General features: G+C 43.5%; 1 protein-coding gene across 6 annotated transcripts in view; it reads right to left on the bottom strand.

Moving 5' to 3' along the window:
* Positions 1–20,110, bottom strand: part of TENM1 (teneurin transmembrane protein 1) — a 781,688-nt gene that overhangs the window by 13,330 nt on the left and 748,248 nt on the right. For all 6 annotated transcript variants that reach the window (XM_019438138.2, XM_019438139.2, XM_053892078.1 and 3 more), the window contains 3 exons: positions 17,232–17,404; positions 15,906–16,141; positions 3,486–3,782 (listed from right to left, as the gene is read on the bottom strand). In XM_019438138.2, the coding sequence (XP_019293683.1) occupies positions 3,486–3,782; positions 15,906–16,141; positions 17,232–17,404 (706 nt within the window). The remainder of the gene's footprint in view (positions 1–3,485; positions 3,783–15,905; positions 16,142–17,231; positions 17,405–20,110) is intronic.

Below are 20,110 nucleotides of genomic sequence, written 5' to 3'. Positions count from 1 at the left end.
TGATACATGTATCTTTCACCTGCTCTAGCGGAAGTCATGTAATTTGGACAAAATTTCTGCACGTTAAGGTGAACTATCTGCTGTTGTTTTGAATATAACATGGTATAGGGATGGCAAGCAAATTTACAGAGATAACACCAGATGGATTTTGAGATATAAAATGAGGTCTACGTTTTCAAGCTTGAGAATCCTTACTTTAAAAAAATTTTTTTAAATGTTTTTATTTATTTTTGAGACACAGAGAGACAGAACATGAGCAGGGGAGCGGCAGAGAGAGAGGGAGACACAGAATCGGAAGCAGGTTCTGGGCTCTGAGCTGTCAGCACAGAACTCGACGCGGGGCTCGAACCCACGAACCGTGAGATCATGATCTGAGCCGAAGTCGGCCGCTTAACCGACTGAGCCACCCAGGTGCCCCGAGAATCCTTACTTTAAAATATACTATGAGAGCCAGTGTCTTTGTGTTTGCTCTGCCCCACACGTAGTGAAAGAACGTGCCAGCAAAGGCCATGTCACAGAGGACAGAAAAGAGCACAAGAAGACACAGAACCTCATCACCTCACTGGAAAAGCTACATGGAAGTTGGACTTCGGTACAATTCAGTATGCTTCCCCCCCTTTTCTTCTTTCTAGCATCACAATTTGAAAAATGCTTTAATTTTCTTTTTTTCTTCCTTCATTTTCCTTCCTCCTTTCTTTCCTTGTTTGAATTTACCTACCAGGAGCAGCAAGTAAGTGGCATTTGTTCTGGACTTAAAAAATAAATGCTATAATGCAAATGGAAATGGAAAGAAACTAACTTTTATTGAAAGATGTCCTGGGTGCTTTATATTAAGTTATTTCACTTAATCATCACATCTATTCATTGAATGCATTATTATTGCTGGTAATTATAATGTTAATAAACTCCATCTCATGATACATGATTTTTTGGAAAGTAAAGAGCCATTCCAAAATTGTGGGCTTTGCACGTTCTGAGTTTTGCATAATAGGATTGCTGAAGTCAGGAGCTACTTTTTAATTAGAGAACAAATTAAACGTGAACTCAAGAAAGGGACAAAAGTCAACTAAAAGGCACACGTGATTTGGGCTTGTCTCGCTGGTCAGTAAACTAGTCTCTGGAAGTCACTAGGGCTTCTCTTGATACGTGACACATCAGTCAGGTCTTATTTCTGTCCACTGCAGGATACAGTTGGGGTTTTTTGTTTGTTTTGCTTTTAAAGAGTTATTGCCAACTAAGTTTCTGTAGCGAAGAGAACTTATGTGAAGTTTACTTCACGTGATTCTTTGCTGAGGAAAGTTCGATGAAATAATCAGCTAATTCAGAAAAGAGAAACAATAAAATCGCTTCCGTGGTGTCAAAGAGGCTACACTCAGGGCTAAACATTAGGTTTTCAATAGGCTTTTTCGTTTGTGTACAGACAGCATAAAGGAAAAGTCTTAGAGACTCAGACGCAACTGTCCACAGGCAGTTGGAGCTCAGTGTGCAAACTACGCGCTAATGAAGCTGGGGTTAGGAGTTCAAACCCACGCGGCTCCTAGGGAGTGTTGGCCACTTCACTAGCCACATGTGCGACCTGCGGAGGGGTCAGTGCAAACGCGTCCTCATTCCTCGAAAAACAAATCAGCTTATAATCTAATAATCAGGGGCATCTTTTCAAAAAAAATTTACAATATGTTTATTTATTTTTGAGAGACAGAGAGAGAGACAGACAGAGAAAGCGAGAGAGAGACAAAGGAAGAACAAGCAGGCGTGGGGGGGCAGATAGAAGGAGAGACACAATCCCAAGCAGGCTCCACGCTGTCAGCGTAGAGCCCCATGTGGGGCTCAGACCCAAGAACCGCGAGATCATGACCCGAGCCGAGATGAAGAGTTGAACGCTTAACCGACTGAGCCACCCAGGCAAGCCTGGCATCTTTTTTTCATATGAAGGTCGCTACATGCGTCTCCCATGTAATGGGATTCATTTAATTTTGTACCATGTTTAGCGCTTCGTAGGACATGAGCCATAGGATTTTGCAAATCATTCTTGTTACCAAAATTCAAGAGGAAAGACCTACTCTATAAGATTCAGATGTTCCCAGCATAGAGTACAGATTATAGATTTGATCTATTTCTTCAGCAGACGAGGGGTGGATATAGCAGAGGACTCCCTTCTTTACCCTGACTCCCAAGTAGAATTCTGTTTTATCTCCTAGGCATTTCCAATTTGGCAAATTCTCTAGCAACTGCTTCTGGGAAGTAGTTACAGTTTTATGGTGACATACAACCATTGGCACACTTTTTTTCCTTCAAAACTTTGGGGAGTGTATCAGAAAGGCTTGGCATTGGGGCGCCTGGGTGCTTCAGTCGGTTAAGTGTCCGACTTCGGCTCAGGTCATGATCTCACGGTTCATGGGTTCGAGCCCTGCGTCGGGCTCTGTGCTGACAGCTCAGAGCCTGGAGCCTGCTTCCGATTCTGTGTCTCCCTCTCTCTCTGCTCCTCCCCTGCTTGCACTCTGTCTCTCTTTCTCTCTCTCTCTCAAAAGTAAATAAACATTAAAAAACTAGAGAGAAAGGCTTGGCATTATTTGGTGCAAACAGTGAAAATCTGTCATGTGAGCTATGAGTTCCTACGACTTCTGTAAGAACTTTTAGGGGTTAACTTGCTGTGATTACCCTTAAATCCTCAAGGGAAAGCATTTTTCAATTTTCCCAGAAATTAATTCAGGACTGATGAATCCAGTTGAATGGATAGATTTGGGAAACAAGAGACACCATCTTAGCACATCAGAAATTGAGATGGAGGGATAGAAATCAATTTCCCTTACTGTTCTCTGCTGCTGCTGTGGCCAGAGACCATTTTGCTATGTGGTGGCTGTCTGATAAATGGTTCCGGTGGTGGGATTAAAATCATTGTCTATGTCTGCCAGACGGGAGGCCCCAGGCTCCCATTACAGGTGCTGCTGGAGACTCACTGTACACAAAGGACTGTCACCAATGAGGCCCCACTGCCACCATTTGCTCAGACTGATTACTTGTGAAAATTAGTCCTGAAATGTATACTACTAAAACTTCACCGATTATCCTAACAAAATCAGAATTCCTTATCCTCTGTGTAAGAGGTTCTTCTCCAGAGCTGAGACACATTAACACACAATTTTATAATTTTCCACTTATTTTACCTCAGTATGAGCTTTCATAATAATGAAGATACCTTTTCAAGAGCGGTAGCAAATACGCTCAAATTAGAAGAAAGCTAAGCCATTATCCTGACTTCAGTTTGAAAGAGTAGCTGGCAGAGTGTGCGGTTGGGGAAAGTTTTCAGCTGAAAAACAGCTTCTCCGTATACATTCATTTTGTTGTTGTTGTTCCTTGAACAGAGCCGAACAGCGAGAACAGACTTTTTTCTCCTGTACGTCTCCTCGCCAAGATCGGTAACTAGGACCATTTGCAATATTCTCATTCAGAAACTCAGAAGTAGTTTCTTGTCCTTACATACTTACCTTTTCCAAGTAGGTATAGCTCCAAATTTTCCCATCAGCCCAAGTTCTTGAAATTATTTTTCCACTCTGGTCATATTCCATTTTTTCATTCCACGTCCCTCTTTGAATGAATGTCACCAATCCCGAAGGTGAATATGTGATGTTCACTTCATTGTATCTGCTTACGGGAGACCACAGAATAGGTCGTCCCGTCTGGTCGTAAAGAATTCGAAGGGTGAATTTCCGGTGGTCATCGTAGATCTTTCCCGTGCGAGTTATATGATCAAAATCTATGGACAGCAGGTTTCGGTTATGGGCCTACAAAACAGATATAAGATACCTTTTAAGCACTGCTTTGGTTCGTCTCATCAAGTGCGTTCACAATCGTGCAGCCAACACCTTAAATCCACCTGGAGCGAAAGACCAAAGAAGATGTTGGCGGTGGGGAGGAGGGAAGGCCAGATACGGGAGGTTTTCAGGCAAAGCACAGTAAACCAGGGTATGGTTTTTATGCAGATTTAAGTCCTCACCTTTCCCACTGTAAGAGTTTCTAAAGATTTAGGGCCATCCTCCTCTTCCTGGTACAGAGAGGGAGACGCCCTTACACATGGAGATTTCCCTTATAAAAACAGCAAATGCCTCTTCCAAAAGGGTAACTTGTACTGGGTTTCAGAGCTTCTCCTGTATCTGCTGTTTCTTAAAATCAGTCCACAATAATCTTTATGCCAAAAAGGCATATTTTAGCGTGGCAAATTCTGCTGTCCTTCAAATGAAAAAGGAGAGACTTTGACAAGTGTCCGCAGCAGTGACCCAGGAGTCAGGAGCCATTTAATTAGCTGCTTGCCTGTACACCAAGTCATTTCTTCTATCAGGGGCTTGGTTTTCTTATCTGTGAAATGGGAGCGATATTACCACTGTATTATAAGACTACATATACGGATACCTGGAGAAATGTAAAAATATTATTAGCGATTGTTATTTTAAAAATATAATTACGTTTTTTCATTTGGGTTAGGCTTTTGAATGGGCCGTGTGTCAGATTCGAAGGTGACTGTAGTTTGGTGTACTAGATTTATATCTGTAGGAAGTGCAGTGTGATCTGGAACAGCATGTTAAATATCTGGCTAATGGGGAAAGGAGAGAAACCGACGATAGGGCTTGACTACATTAATTATAGTTGAACTAAGCTGATTCACTCACTACTCAGCTAAACTCTATGTTCATTTTTAACTTCTGTGGACAAGGATCCCTTTAAATACCTTAAAGCTATGTACCGCGCCCCCAGAAAAATGCACGTACACACAGGAATGTTTTACACGAAATCTCAAGAGGGGCTCTGAAACCCAGTCGTGAAACCTCTACCGGTCTCAAGAGTCCAATTTTCAAATCTCAGTTCAGAGTGAGCTTTTTAAAAATTTTTTTACTTAAAAATTTTTATTTTCATTCTTTGAGATATAATTGACGTACAACATTAGTTTCAGGCGCACGGCACAACGACTCAGTATTTGTATATATTGTGAAGTGATCACCAGAATAAGTCTCATCAGCATTCATCTCCACACAGCTACACATTTTTTTTGTCTTGTGATGCGAACTTTTAAGATCTACTCTCTCAGCCGCTTTCAAATGTATGACACAGTCTCATTAACTGTAGTCACCATGTTGTGCGTTACATCCCCAGGACTTATCTGTTTTATAACTGGAAGTTTATACTTTTGATCACCTTCACCCATTTCCCTTCCTGTCCCCCACCCCCTGTCCCACAACCACCAATTTATTCTCTGTATCTGAGTTCAGGTGTTTTTAGGATTCCACGTGGAAGTCGGATCCAAAGACAGTTTTTATCTCAGTGGCCAGATAACTGTGAAAGGGAGGAGAATATGCCACCCAAAACGTGCCACTTTGGCACGTGTATCATTTTGAGCTGAGGTCAGTGAAGACCCAGCAGGTTTAAGAAAAACTTTGATCCCTTCCTTAACTACCTTAAAGAATTCAGTTAGATAGGAGGCCTGGTTCAGGAAGAGAGCTATTACCCGAGATTATTTTTTATCGGAATGACCTATCTGTATGGCAGGACCAATGTGTAATTACTAAACGTCTGCTCTTATTCTCCTCCTCATCCTGTGAATTACCCTCCTCCCCGCCCTGGAGCCCCAGGCACCCTCTCTCATTTCTTAGTTCAGGATGGTCTAGAAGCCTCATATTGCTTGTCTTTGAGCCTCTTGTGTTTTTGTGGGGTTTCCCTAAGTGCAAAATTAAATTGGTTTTCCTCTTATTAATCTGTCTCACGTGAATTTTATTAGACCAACCAAAGAATCTAGAAAGGAAGAAGGGAACAATTTCCCGCCCCTACAACTGCAAAGCCAACATTCGCGTTTCTAAGTCCTGTGTTCCCTTGCTCACTTTGGTTGTCAAAATAATTTCCTCAAACCCCACGCTCCATCATAAAAGCAGTATTTTTTTTCATTGCAGAAACACTGGAAAATATAGAAATAGAAAAAGAAAGTAATTACCTGTCATCTCACCCTCTAATGCTAATCACTGCTAATACTTTGCTACATTCCATCCATCTCATTTTCTTGCATAATCTGTGTATATACTGAAAAATACAACTAAGGTTGTACTTGAAAGTTCTATGTCCTACTTTTTTAGCTAATGTTTTATTATGAGCATTCCTCATATTATTAAATATTCTTAAAATGTGAATTTTAACAGTTGCCTAGTATCTTCTTACATGATAATTATTTATTTATCCTTTTTCCTATTGTTAGAAATTAGAGTTTTTATTTTTTTGTTATTCTTTCATAGTTAATATTTTGTTGAACTTTTTTGTAAATAAATATTTCCTTAGTACAGAATTCAATAGGTGTGAAATGAGAACATATCAAAGACTCGTAACGCGGGGTGCCTGGTTGGCTCAGTCAGTTAAGTGTCTGACTTCAGCTCAGGTCATGATCTCGCAGTTCACGAGTTCAAGTCCCGCATGGGGCCCTATGCTGACAGCTCAGCCTGGAGCCTGCTTCGGGTTCTGTCTCCCTCTCTGCTTCTCTCCCACTCGCACTCTGTCTCTCTGTCGCTCTCAAAAATAAATAAACATTAAAAAAAGTTTAAAAAAATTTGCTAAGTAGTGAGGTTGAGTCTTTTTTTAATTTTTTTGGCCACATGTATGTCTTCTATGAATTGTCTATTCATGACGTTTGTCCTTTTACTACTGGGGTGTGGCATTTTGCTTTAAACCCTCTCTTTTGGTTCAGTTTCTTCATCAGTCAGCTGGGGCTAATGATATTTGCCTTTAATTTTGAGCTTCTGCAAACAAACAAACAAAAACAAACAAACAAAATTAGGACCTAGCAAATGTTCCACGCCATGAATTCTATCCAGAAGACTAGAGATGAGATCCCTAAATTATTTGAAAGGAAGTGCTGTTGGTCTCAGGGGTGGGTTTAATTCACGGAATAGAGCCACACACAGGTTGGGAATCAGGACTCTTTAAACCATCTGTAGCCAATGTGTGCAGCGCTGTAGTGCATAAATATACAGTAACCTGCTGTTATTCCTTAAAAGGTGATAGTGAAGCACATATTTTTTGTCTTTTGATACGCAGGGCTTGGAAACCTATACGTAACCAGGTGTTCTTTCTTCAACTACCTTTCCTGTGGTTTTATAGCCACATATCTCCAACTGTAATACCGCTCATTTACAATAGCTGTAAAATATCCGTGTAGTCCCAGAGACGGTTGTAACTGTTACAATCTATGTTATAATGATAGTTAAAGAGGCAAAGTAACAAGTGATTTCCAGTTCAACTAAATTTGTGGTTTTATTTGTCTGATAGAGGAAGTTCACTACTCAAGAACACATTTCTTAATAAAGTCGTTACCGTTACACAGGCAGGGATCACTGGTAAGTGGTACAAAGCGCAGGAAGACGGCCCAATGTTCCTTCTCTGCCTGTCAATACGTTGGCAACCATGCTTCTCTTTTTCCGGATAATGTACTCTGATATTCAGATGCTGCCAGAAAACTAGTTTCAAAGAGGTTTGGAAAGTGTGATATTGTGATTTGTAAGAAATATATATTTGGTGTTCCACCCAGTTCCCGGCACAAAGCTCCTAAAACCTTTGGAATCTCCTATGATAAGAGCGATAAAGCTGCCTTTTGTTATGTTAATGAAGTGACTTTTGGAGGGCCCTCTGGTAACCTACGAATGGGGACTGGTTGCCTGGGAAACCCACAGTGTGATTAGAGGGTTGGTACTTCTAGTACCTCCCTCCAAACCTCTGGAGAACGAGGGAGTGATTGGATGTTGAATCAGTTGCCAATAGCCAATGATTTAATCAATCTTTCCTAAGTAATGAAGTCTCCATAAAAACGCAAAGGAGGGGCGCCTGGGTGGCTCAGTCGGTAGAGCATCTGACTCTTGATTTCGGTTCAGGTCGTGATCCCAGGGTCATGGGATCGAGCCCCATGTCAGGCTCTGTGCTGAGTGTGGAGCCTGCTTAAGATTCTCTTTCCCTCTGCCCCTCTCCTGCTCATGCTCACTCTTTCTCCCCCCCCCCCCCCCCAAACAAACAAACCCAAAGAATAGGTCGGCCAGCTCCTGGGCTGGTGAACAAGTATAGAAGCTGGGAGAGTGGTGCACCTGGAGGGCACAGAAGCTCCACACCCTTCCCCATACCCTGCCCTCTGCATCAGTTCCATCCGGCTCTTCTTGAGTTCTAACCATTATAACAAACTGGTGATCTAGTAAGTAAAATATTTCTAAATCCTGTGAGCTGCTGTAGCAAATTAATCAAACCCAAGGAAAGGGTTGTGGGAACCTCTGGTTTATAGCCAGTCCGTCAGAAGCACTGGTAACAACTTAGACTTGGGACCGACTGGCGTCTAAGTAGTGGGCAGGGGGCAGTTTTGTAGGACTGAACCCTTAACCCGTGGAGTCTGATCCTATCTCTTGGTAGATAGTGTCAGAATTAAATTGACTTGTAGGACACTCAGCTGGTGTCCCAAGAATTGCTTGTTGGTGTGGGTTAACTCCACCTCCCACATTGGAATTGAGTCCAGGAACCCAAAAGAGAAGGTAGTGTAAAATTCAGCTAGAGGTGAAAGTGGATGAAGTTGAATAGAAGATGCCACAGAGTCCCCCCGAGTCTCCTGTGGAAACTAAGTGTGAGGAGGCTGGGAAGGAGAATGCTTTTCCGGGTGGGCTCTCCCACCCTCATCATGGAGAGCTTATATGCTCCGGCCATTTTGGCGGGAATCCAAACTTAAGCTGATTGCCAATGACTGTTGGGGTCTTGAGCAAAGTTGGGAAAGCTCCACGTTCATACAAACACTAGTTTGCCTGAAAGACAATAATCGCCTTTGACCTAGGTGCGGAGCATCCATCTTTATTTCCATGGGAAATAAATAATAAAATAACAGATAATAAATAATACATAAAATAATAAATAATACAAAAATTCTGCATGGGATAAGAATTTGCCACCACAAATTATGCCTCCTTGGCATATTTTAGGCTGATTATTTTTAAGAAGCAGACACAGGAGAAGCTCTTAAAAAAAACTGTGAAGTTGACCATTGGCATTTTTAAGGGGAATTTCCATTTGGAAGGGTGTCTCCCTGTATCAGAAAGTGGGGAATGACTAAATCTCTAGAAACTCTTAGCAATGGAGAAGGTGAGGATTTAAAATTACATAAACTACACCCTTGTTTATTGTTGTTTTCCTGGTAACCTCCCATAACTGACTCCTCACCTCCAATATCTTTTGTCTAGCTGGAGGTGTTACTTAAGGCATTGGCTTCAGCGAACTGGGGATCTACTCAGTTTTCCTGGGTCTCTCATGTACACAGGAGGTATACATGTTATTAAACTTAGGTCTGTGTTTTCTCGTCTTCATCTGTTTTTATACCCATTTAAGTATTACACCAGCCAAAGAACTTAGAAGAGTGTAAGGAGATTGTTTTTCTCCCCAACATACTCTTCCTCTAGTCTACACCAATTCTTGGGTTGGAAAGGAGAGGGCAGAGAAAGGGTTGAAACTTGGTAATTGCCCCAAGTTAAAAGGGAGGTCTTTTTCGACGGGTTGCGCATTGAACGGGACCTCTGAGTTTGGCAACTGATGAGCTGAAAGCGGGACTTGGTAAACATTTTTCATAGGGGAAGAAGTATCTATGCTTTAGTTCATCCTCTGGTTGCCCTCAGATTTCTTTCCACTTTGCTAAGGAGAAATAAGGAGAAGGGCTTGCTTTTTGTTCCTAGTTGGACCAGAAAGGAAAGAGGGAAGCCAGTGGCCCAGGGAGCCATGGGTTGTGATTCCCGCAGAGATCAAAGTGCTTAAAAGGGTGGGTACAGGCCGAAGCTCCAAAGAAAGGTGTCCTTTGCCTGCACTCAGAGCCTTTCTTGCTCCTTCCTAGGAATTTATGTTTTAAGGGCTTAAGAGAAAGTCTTTTCAACCCTTCTGATTCAAGACTCATTCAATTAGCAGGATAAAGATATATGAAGTTGATGTATAGGTAGCTTGTTGATATTTGACTGTTTTGGGCCTACAAAAAGGGCAATTTGCTATGGTTCAGTTGAATATATTCTATATATATCCTATATATACAGAATACATGTATATAAAACACATACACAAAATGTGTTGAACTCAAGTAAGCTATGATTATGGCAATTGATTTCCTTTCTTCTACAGGGAAGAAAAGGCTGAATTTCCTGCTGTCTAGCATTTCAGCTCACAATGCGCCTGAATTAATCTGTTAATCTTTGCTGGAAAAGTCAGAAGGTGAATGAGGGACACAGGCGAAGCAATCACATCACAGTTTGGGAGATGCCCTGCATTTAATTTCTATGAATTTATGAGAATGGATAGAAAAGTCACAGATTTTAAATTAGTACATGCTACCCTGCACTCACTGGTTTGAAGGTAATTAGTACTTGATTTTTAGAAATCAATCAGGACAATGCTACAGATTTTATTTGTTATTGATAACTGCTAGGCTGACAATCAAAACCATACTTAGGCTTGCTTTTAATTCACAGATTTGTCTATAAATGAACAGGGCCTGTATTTCGTGTTAGCATCAGCTGCTACTATTCCATCTGGAGTTTCCTTTTATCTCTTTTCTTGTTTTTACTCACAAGATACTCTCCTTACCTCGCCAGCCCACAAAATCTTAGTGCTAGTAGCAATCTTGGGACATGGGCTATTGAGTTGATCCGCCTGGGTTCAAATCCTGGTATTGCCACTTACTAGTTATGTGTGACCTCTCTGTGCCTGTTTCTTAATCTGTAAAATGGGAATGATAATAATAGAAACCACCTGATAAAGTGTCATGCGTACTAAGTGAATTAATATATAGCAATACACATAGTAAGACCTCAGTGAATGTTAGCTGCTGTAATTATGACCAATTGTGATAATGCCGCTCTTGATGGAGATTGCACAGCCCATATCGCTCCTTTCATAGATGGGAAAAGGCGTGCAATATTATGGGCATACCACTTGTTCCTCAAAATCTTACTCATTCCGCTCACCTGACTTCTGCCATATCATTTAACTTAGATGCTTTTTGCATTATATTAATTTGCTCTCGTTTAAATGCTCTCCTGTTGGGGAATTCATTTGTGTAACCCTACAACAGACAATGGAAATTTTTCATACCAAATCATTAATGCTTATATGCATGCGGAATAATATGTGAAATACTTTCTTTCGAGTTCTCTTAGTGGGGTTGACTTAAGATTAACAAATGTAGTAGCTTCTGTGCTTGGAGGGCCCCAAGAATCCCCTGGCCCCAAAAAACCCAACTCGGCCCGGTTGCCTGGATGCCCGAAAGTTCCTGTCTCCAGGTGACTCCTTAGGGGTAGACGCACTGTTACCTGGGACTGAGAACGACAGATATATTTTGAAAATAGATTAACCTATCTGCAAGTAGGTTCCTTATCTAAATTTTCACAAAACGAATCCCTCCAGCAAACCCGGGGAGAAGGAAGTTAAAATAGCGTGAAGCAAATGTGAACTCCAACTCTGAGCAGCCTGTAGCCGAGTGCCCTGTCAGCAAAGGCATTTTCTGAGAAGGGAGGGAGATGCCGGAACCTTCTTGGCTGCCTCCCATATTCCCCATCATTTGTCAGCCTGGGACCCTGTGTTGCATCTGGGCTTGTTCCCCGTTTCAGAGCTCAGATCATGTATGAACGGTCACATGTTGCATTTAAAAACCAATCTACCCGGTGCTCAGTTATCTTTGAGTGGAGAGGGGACAAAAATCAATTGCGAGGGTTTTAGATAAGTCTTTGCTTCGTTTTGCTTGTAAACACATAATCATCTTACTTGATTTTATGACTTTGGTTTGAAGTGCTAAGCTTCCTGGACTTTTTTTTTTTTTTTTTCCTTTTCATAAAGGAGGGTGTAGTGCTGGGGTTTTGCTGTAACCTCACATCTCAGTCTGCGAAATCTTGTAAAGAGCTCTGGGATCCAGTGCTGGGATAAGTCTCCTATGACGGGATTAGTATCCGTGCGTGTGGCGAGGTGCAATCTGGGTGAAGTTCCCAGACTGGTTCGCTGTGGGTGAATGTCCAATTCTTTTACCACTGCTTCCATTGTTATCTGCACTCTAATGTCTCCATTGTCCAGGGAAATGTATTTATGGGGACAGGCTGATGCAACAGATAAGATACATGGACTGGATGTAAAAGTACTTGGCAAGGAAGGTGATTCAAACACAATTCAGGTTGGGGTAGGGAATGGATTTTCGAAATAAAGGAAATTTCCGGATGTTAATGTGAGTTATTTCACTTAATGGAGTTGGCACAGGACATCCCAGAGGTTACAAATCCCTCGCCTGGCCAGGGTGAGCAGGATATCACGTTTCCCGACAGCCTGCCTTGCTCGCCTTGAGGTGACTTTGTATGAAAAAAAAAATGCCATCAATCATTAGAGAAGATCAACTCTTGTTGCTTTATCTCTAAGAGAAGTCTATCCTTGTCTGTTTTTCTTTGAGCTAGAAGGTCTAGGCTGGATGTGACAGGTAGCTTTTTGGAATGTCCATCATCTTCCCAAAGGGGTCTTTAAATGAACCTGTCATTTTGTGCCCAAACAAGTAGTGTTTTAGGACCTGCTGCCCAAGCACATTTAAAAATTACAACCACACCTTTGTGTGGTTTTTCAAAGAGGAGTCCTATTTCCCACAGTACAGCAGGAGTTTCTATGTTGTACGACTATCTGAACCTGGTATTCTGTCTCAAGAGCTCTGGTACCCCCAACTTGCCCTCGTTGTGGACTGGCTGCTCCATCCGGAGAAGTAAATGATTCAGTCTAGATGAATGGGTAAAGAAGACGAGGTATATTCCTACAATGGAATATTACTTGGTGATCAAAAAGAATGAAATCTTGCCATTCACAACAGCATGGATGGAACTGGAGGGTATTATGGTAAGTGAAATAAGTCAGTCCGAGAAAGACAGATATCATATGATTTCACTCATATATGGAACTTGAGAAACACAACAGATGAACACAGGGGAAGGGAAGGAAAATAAGATAAAAACAGAGAGAGGGAAGCAAATCACAAGGGACTCTAGTGACACAGAACAAACTGAGGGTTGCCGGTGGGGAGTGGGCAGGATGGAGGGCACTTGTTGGGATGAGCACTGGGTGTGATGTGTAGGTGATGAGTCACCGGGTCCTACTCCTGAAACCAATACTACACTGTATGTTAATTTACTTGAATTTAAATAAATAAATAAATAAATAAATACATAAATAAAATGATTCCGTCTAAGGCCTTGAGGTCCTCGAGGGCATCGGAAAAGCTTGTTCTGTACACGTATGCTTACAAATGGGACCCTGCATATCTGGCCCGGGAAGAGAGAACGTTCCATCTCGTGCCATCTGCTTGCTCCTTGAAAAGTGACCGGAAGTGAAGGGGTACCATCTCTGAAATAATAAACTCAGCAGGGGAAGAGAGCTTGCCTCGTCAAAATTGGATTCACATCTATGTTAAGGGAGCATATACATTCCGTTAAATCGGATTTGCCTCATCTGGGGAAACCGAGGCAGCGGTATAAACAAAAATGCGTAAGGATGGGGAGAGAAGGCAAGAATTAGCCAGTTAAGCAGCTTCCCTTCCCTTGCCTCTTCCACGCTCCTCCTGCCTGGAGGCCAGCCAGCTGTCCTGTACCACCCACACTCGCCAGTACATTAGAGTCGATTATTTGTCTCTTTTTGTCAGCATTGAAATGAGGAGTCAGGCCCTGCCAAGGTGGCTCCACTGAGTGGGGCAATGATTTATAGATTAATTATTTTAAGGAACAAGGCAGCACAGCATGATGAAGTGGAAAGAGTGGTGCGCTAGGCGAAGACCCACATTTTAGTGCTGGCTCTGATCCTTAATAGCTGTTTGACTTTGGGCAAATCACTTAACCTCTCTGGGCCTTAGTCTCCTTATCTGTAAGCTGGGAATAACAACAATTGACGGTGGTGGCGATCCAATAAAATCCTGGCTACGAAAGCATTTTGTTAACTCTAGGGCACGAAACGTATGTAAAGGATTGCTGTTAGGTTTCTAGGGACATGCACGGTGACACCACTCAGCTGCTGAGGGGCTCCACTGTGTCACAGGACCTCAGGAAGTACCCTAGAAGTCACATAGAAGAGAAAGTACTGAATCTGTTGCCCTTATAAGCAGTTCCACAAATCTGCTCAACTGTACGACAGGAAGGGAAATGGGTCAATTATAAATAGTGTTAACTAAATAATACTTCACTCCTTAACACTAAAGGGCCCCCAAATGCCCCAAATGTTTTATGAGCATTAACTTTTCAACATTAAGAACAATTTGGGATATGAGGTATAAGTTACAGTTTATAGTCTCTCCATTATCTGTGCATATGGAGGGGAGAAAATGGCGGGTTATCCTAGAAAGTGGAAAACCCCGAAGTCACATAGTATAGGATGGGGTTTCCTGACGAACGGGAAAACCCATAGTACCTGATATGGTTCATAATGTTTTCTTGAGGCTGTAAACCAGGGGAGGCACTAAGAGATCATTTATGTGATACAAGTATTCTGCGGGGAGTCCATGAGGCTGATAAGCCATATGTACAGAGTTCCTACTTGTCTTGAGCACGATACTTTCATTTCACAGGCGAAGAAAATAAAGGCATTTCTTAAGCCAGGTCATCTAACTTCCCCATCTACGGCTCTGCCCAGGAGATCTCATTTCTAGAATTCTGACTGCAACCCTCACTGCCTCCCACACAGAGAGGGGTGGACTCTTTGGACTGGTTTTACTTCTCAGTTCAGGGGCGTATCAGCAGGAAATGTCCTGTTGGAGACCGGTGGTAGAATCAAAACAGACAATTGACTTGTGCCTGTAGACAGCTGTAGTGGCATTACAAAATCACTGAAGTCTGTGCCTGTGTGTCACCAACAGAACTGCCCGAAAAAGTGAGTGCTGGATTGTTTTGTCCACGTCACGCCTTTGGACTGGATCGACCGCTTCTTACTGGAATCGGGTGGTTGTTTGGCGTTGCATTTCCACAGCCTAAAGGTTACCACATTTTCACCGGGAGCGAATTTGTACTGCGAGTGAAGAAAGCGCGAGCATCCCGGGTATCCAGGCACTCAAGGCAGGCCCGGCCTCAATTGTGACTGATTGTTTCCCTCGGGCTGGCAGTTGCTCTGGGGCTGATATTGAATGTTACTATATTGGGAAAGTTGGTCACATCATCCTAACACGAAGAAGGGACAGGCAGACAGAGTGCCGTGGTGCTCGGAGGCTTTGCGTGTGGCAGGAAGGCAGGTTTGACAGAGATCTCTGGTTAACTGCGGGGAACTGTGCCTGGTAAGGACGTGAAAACCCTGCAACCTTTCATGTCCTCCGGACAGCTGTCTCTGAGCACCACCGGACACATCTGGGCGCTAGTCCTTTACCCCTCTAGCCCTTCATAGTGTATTCACGGCAATAGTATCACTCACCGATTCCTCCTTTGCACCTGCCTTTGCCCAGATGTTGCCTGTTGTCTCACGTCCTTGTGTGGGTGCCTGCCGGGTCCTTCCACGTAAAGTATAAACTACCCCCGGAGCAGGGAGCTGGGTCAAGTGTAGTGAGCCTGATGACCATCTCCCCAGCACGCTGGAAGGGATTCTGGAGGGCCTCCCTACTAAACCCATTTCTCCACCCAGACTTTCTTGGTGGCTGAAATTGCTACTATTAGAGCACTTCAGCTGGCTAATGACAAAGAATGCTCCTATTAGAGTGTTCATTTAAGGACACTGAACCATTATCAGCCGTTAGCACCCTCTCTCGAATTAGTGTATCCTATACGCTAGTCAGTCACCCAGAAAAGCTTTGTTGCGATGGGACTTCAGATCAGGGCGGCTGTGTGGTTTTCCAACCTAAACCGCCAGTTGCGGATCTTGCGTCGGGCCCCAAGCCTTACCCTCAGTCTCCTTTCAAACGCCGAAACGTTGCCTTTGTTTTGCTCCTTGCGCTGCCGCCACTCGATGAGGTTTGCATTGTGCTCTCCGGGCAGGGAGATGTTGCATTTGCCCAGGGTGGGGTTGACCGCCCCGGCCAAGATGTGCGGCTCCGAGCTGAGGCTGATCTCCATCCCGCTGGCGAAGGTGACGCGCAGAGAGCCGTCCGGACTCACACGATAGGTGCTCTGGGTATTTTCTGTAGACAGAGGAGCAAAGGAGGAAGAGGGGGAGAAAGGGAAGCACGGCAGGCAGAGAAGAGACCAGCGGAGCCTCAGGAGGCAAGTCTGGGGCGGGGTGAGCAGAGGGGCCGCTACGGGCCCAACTGCCTTCTGGGCTAGCCAACCCCTCTGACAGGCCGACGCGCTCTCTGTCCGTCTGGGTCTCGTTATTTTCATAGCTGGGGTACCTTGTTTCTTGGATCAAAGATTCCTAATACTGCAGGCTGTGTTTGGCTTTCTCTTTTTCAGTTTTAAAGAATTCCCTCACAGAATCCATCTGGGACCTGACGGGTTGGCCTCCTCAGTTTGACACGCTGGGAGCTAGAAGGAGAAGACGAAGTTCAACTCTGCCTCCTTACTGCCTGGGGACACCGGCTGACCTAGAGACACCGTAACACTGACAGAGGTTGCTACCACCGATCCTTTCAGAGTGAACCTGAACTCTGGACACTTGGGCGTCTGGGCCCGTAACCTAACAACGGAATCAGTTCTTCATGGCTGGGCAGAGAGAAAACAAGACATTCCCTCCAAATGCAACCCTCCCTCCCTCCCTCCCTTCCATTTTCTTCTGTTTTCTTCCCTCCCTCTCCCTCCTTCTCCCCTTCTGCCCCTTCTCCCCTCCCTCCCTCCAGGCTTCCTTTCCTTTTTCTTCCATTCTTACTTTTCTCTCTGACTAGAATGAGATTTTAATTCTCTCGTTTCACTTACATTCTTGCCTCACGTCAGCATTGATCTAGAATGCTAATCTCAGCTGGGGCACAGACTTCATTTCTTTAATATAACCCAATCAGAGCCCGAAAGAGCTTTACAAACAGCTGGGTATTGGGAAATGACCTGAAGGAGGAGCGGATTTGGCAGGGATTTAACCTCACAGCTCCCACAGAGATGTGGCCCAATGTGGCAACGTGAACTTTGTGAAAGGTGTGGTTTCGTTTGGGTTTTAGCCTCTGTAGCTGGAAAATAGGGAGGAGAAGCCATCTCCTCAGCCAGGAGCGAATTCTATTTGTTAATGGCGTGCAGAGGTTTGAAGGCAGAAGTTAAGATAGGCGAAGTGGGAAGTATCCTTACCTTGTTTTAAAATATATATGGTACTAGTTGCTGTCAGGTTGGTTGACATGAGGACATTTTCACGGTTGGAAGTATCTAGTTCCACTTTTGTCAGCTTCTCCAGGTCGCTGTGGAAGCTGCTGACCTCTCCAGTGGGAAACGTCGCATTGGTCAGATGTCCCTCGGGGTCATACCTGAGGAATGTAACCGATCCCGACTTTGAAGCCTCTTGGCAGTGATAACAGGCCTTTGCAAATAAAAATCACTTGGCAGCTAATACAGTTTAACTTTGAGTGATAACAAGTATTATTAACCTTGTTCAATAAGAAGAAAAAGGTCAGAGAGATGATTAATCAAACGAAGGTATTTCTTGCAGCTTCTGAATTCTTGATGACTTCCTTGAGCTGTGCTGTTTTACAGAAAAAATATATCTGGTAATGAATCACCAGGGTGGAAAACTGATTTATGAATCATGTCCTGCTGTGTGTAATGTTGCAGGGAGGCCTCCGTTTGCAATTTGGGTCGATCCCATTAGATGTGATGGATAACAGACACCAGCAGAGGGTGCTGTTGGCAAAGGAAAAAAGGGCAAGAACCGCCCCAATGTCTGGAAGGGCAATAAACTGATTTTGCATTGTGATAGGAAAATTATATTTGCCGTTTAAGTTGCCAAATTTGAAATGAATGAATCATTCTTTCAACAAAATGAACAAGCACGGAGGGTAATGGAAACATGTTCATCAAAACATTCTGGAGCCCCCTGATCCCAGTGTCAACTTAATTTTTTTTTTTTTAATCTTTTTAGAGTATAGTACATAATGCGTTGTAATTTGCCTATATGAGTAAAAGACAAAAAAAATAATTACCTGGGATAATAGGCAATAACATATATCTGGAAATATAGTCTAGTGAGTTTACTTTTTTTTTTAAAAAATCGGAATGATTGGCAATCTCACTGTCCTCCAAATGGAAACCGCTTCCCTGAAGGCTTTTGATGTGGAGCTGTTCTTTTATTGCCAATAGAACCATGAAAAATAAACACTTCATTAAAAGTAAAGGCATGCACTTGGAAACCCATTACTGTTTTCTTTTCAAGTTGCAAATTACAAAATATTTAAGCACTTTTATTTGCTTTTAATATGTTAAACAATTATATTCTTTTTACCCAAAGTAAGCAGGGTACAGCCTGGACACGATGGCGAAGTCTGGCTTCACTATTTCCTCCCCCGACAATTATGCAAAATGGCACAGTGATTTAGTGTTAGTTCACTAGGTTTTAAAGAACTCAGCCTGGAGAGTCGCTCAAATGTTAAAACCTACACCAGCCTTTGGTAGGCTTGGGAGAGGGGGCTGGACCTTACCTTATCAGACGGAACTGAACTTGGGGCTATACACAGTGCCACCCCAAGCTCGGTGCCACCTGTATACGCGCACGCGCACGCGCACACACACATGCTAATGGTTTAGACAGTCATGTATGCATATAAAAACAATCAGGTCATTTGACGTCACAGACATGCCAAGCCCAATCGTTTAATTGGATGCATCCTTTGTTTAAGTGCATTTTAGTCCAAATGGTCATTGGTGTGTTGCTACTATGCAGCTAAGGCCTCATTAGCAAGCAAAGGCCGAAGGGTACTGTTTGTGCCTGGGGTTGATGGCAGAATCCTGGGCCCTGCTCAGCCTGTTTGCCCATGGTCTGCTCTGGGGCTCTGTGGCTGTAAATCCCAGGCCCCTGATGAGAAACAGGCACGGAAGGGCTTGAGTGCCCAGCACAGTCTCAAACCCGTCTGCCTGGTCTTCCTTCCAGGATAGGAAAACAACGTCTACCTTTAATCATCCCAGGGTGCCAAGCTGCTTTTCCCTGCGGCAAAGTGTTTCCAAGAAGCAGAGAGAAGGAAGCTGCCTTCCTCACAAGGGAGACTGGGGCCCCACAGCCGGGATTATGCAGACAGCTCCTCTCTGTTTCACATCCATTGACAGCAACTCTGCCTCATTGGATTACCCTTCCTGATTTCTAAGTGGTTTCCTCAAATCATGGCAAGGTCACTCATGGTCATTCCCCCAGGAAATCTGACTTAAGATGCTATGCATGCAAGTTCCCAACAGGCTTTCCAGCTTGGGGCAATTTCCTTCTTTCTCAGTCACACGGCCTCTTGTTTTAAAGCAACATTTCATCTAAAGGGGAGGACAGTGGATGTGTCCACTCCTCAGGGCAAGACGACAACATCAGATGCCATCCGAGCCATCCATGAGCAGAGGTGCAAGTGCCAGAAAGTCCAACGAGACTTAGCAGTGGCCAGTGGATAAGCCTGGTTTCCTAAACCCTTCTCCTCCAGACACCTTTTAAGCTCAGTCACTGGCGCTCTTTGTCTGAGATTATACATTTAAAAGCTTATTCCCAAGAGCACAGCCATGTTCCTACATATTCTGTTCCCATCCCCACTCTCCAAATTGACAGGAGGACATTTGGAGAGGAAAGATAAATAGTGCTGGATAAGACTGTAATTACCTGGAAAGATCTAGCTGGGAGGTGGCTGCCTGATCCTTTTCTGGTGAAAGAAACAATGGTGTTGGGGATCAGGTAGAATTTTCCATAGCCCTTCCCAGTTGCTGGGTAGTTCGAAAGTTATATTGCCTGATTTCCTTTCCATGGCTGGACATGCATCCTTCTTGAAAATGCATATTTGACTTTAAGTCTATCATAAACAAAGCACTGTACCTGGAGGGCGTAATGCTAAGTGAAATATGTCAGACAAAGACAAATAGTGTATGATCTCACTTACGTGTAGAATCTAAAACAAAAAAGAAACCGCACATACCAAACTCAGAAAATATCAGATTTGTGGTTACCAGAGGTGGGGTGGGTGGGGGAATCGAAGAAAGGTAGTCAAAAGGCA

Source organism: Panthera pardus, unplaced genomic scaffold, assembly GCF_024362965.1.
Source record: "Panthera pardus isolate Hobbes unplaced genomic scaffold, ASM2436296v1 HiC_scaffold_27, whole genome shotgun sequence".
In the NCBI taxonomy this organism is placed as follows: domain Eukaryota; kingdom Metazoa; phylum Chordata; class Mammalia; order Carnivora; family Felidae; genus Panthera; species Panthera pardus.
This window is presented reverse-complemented; position numbering and strand designations above follow the sequence as displayed.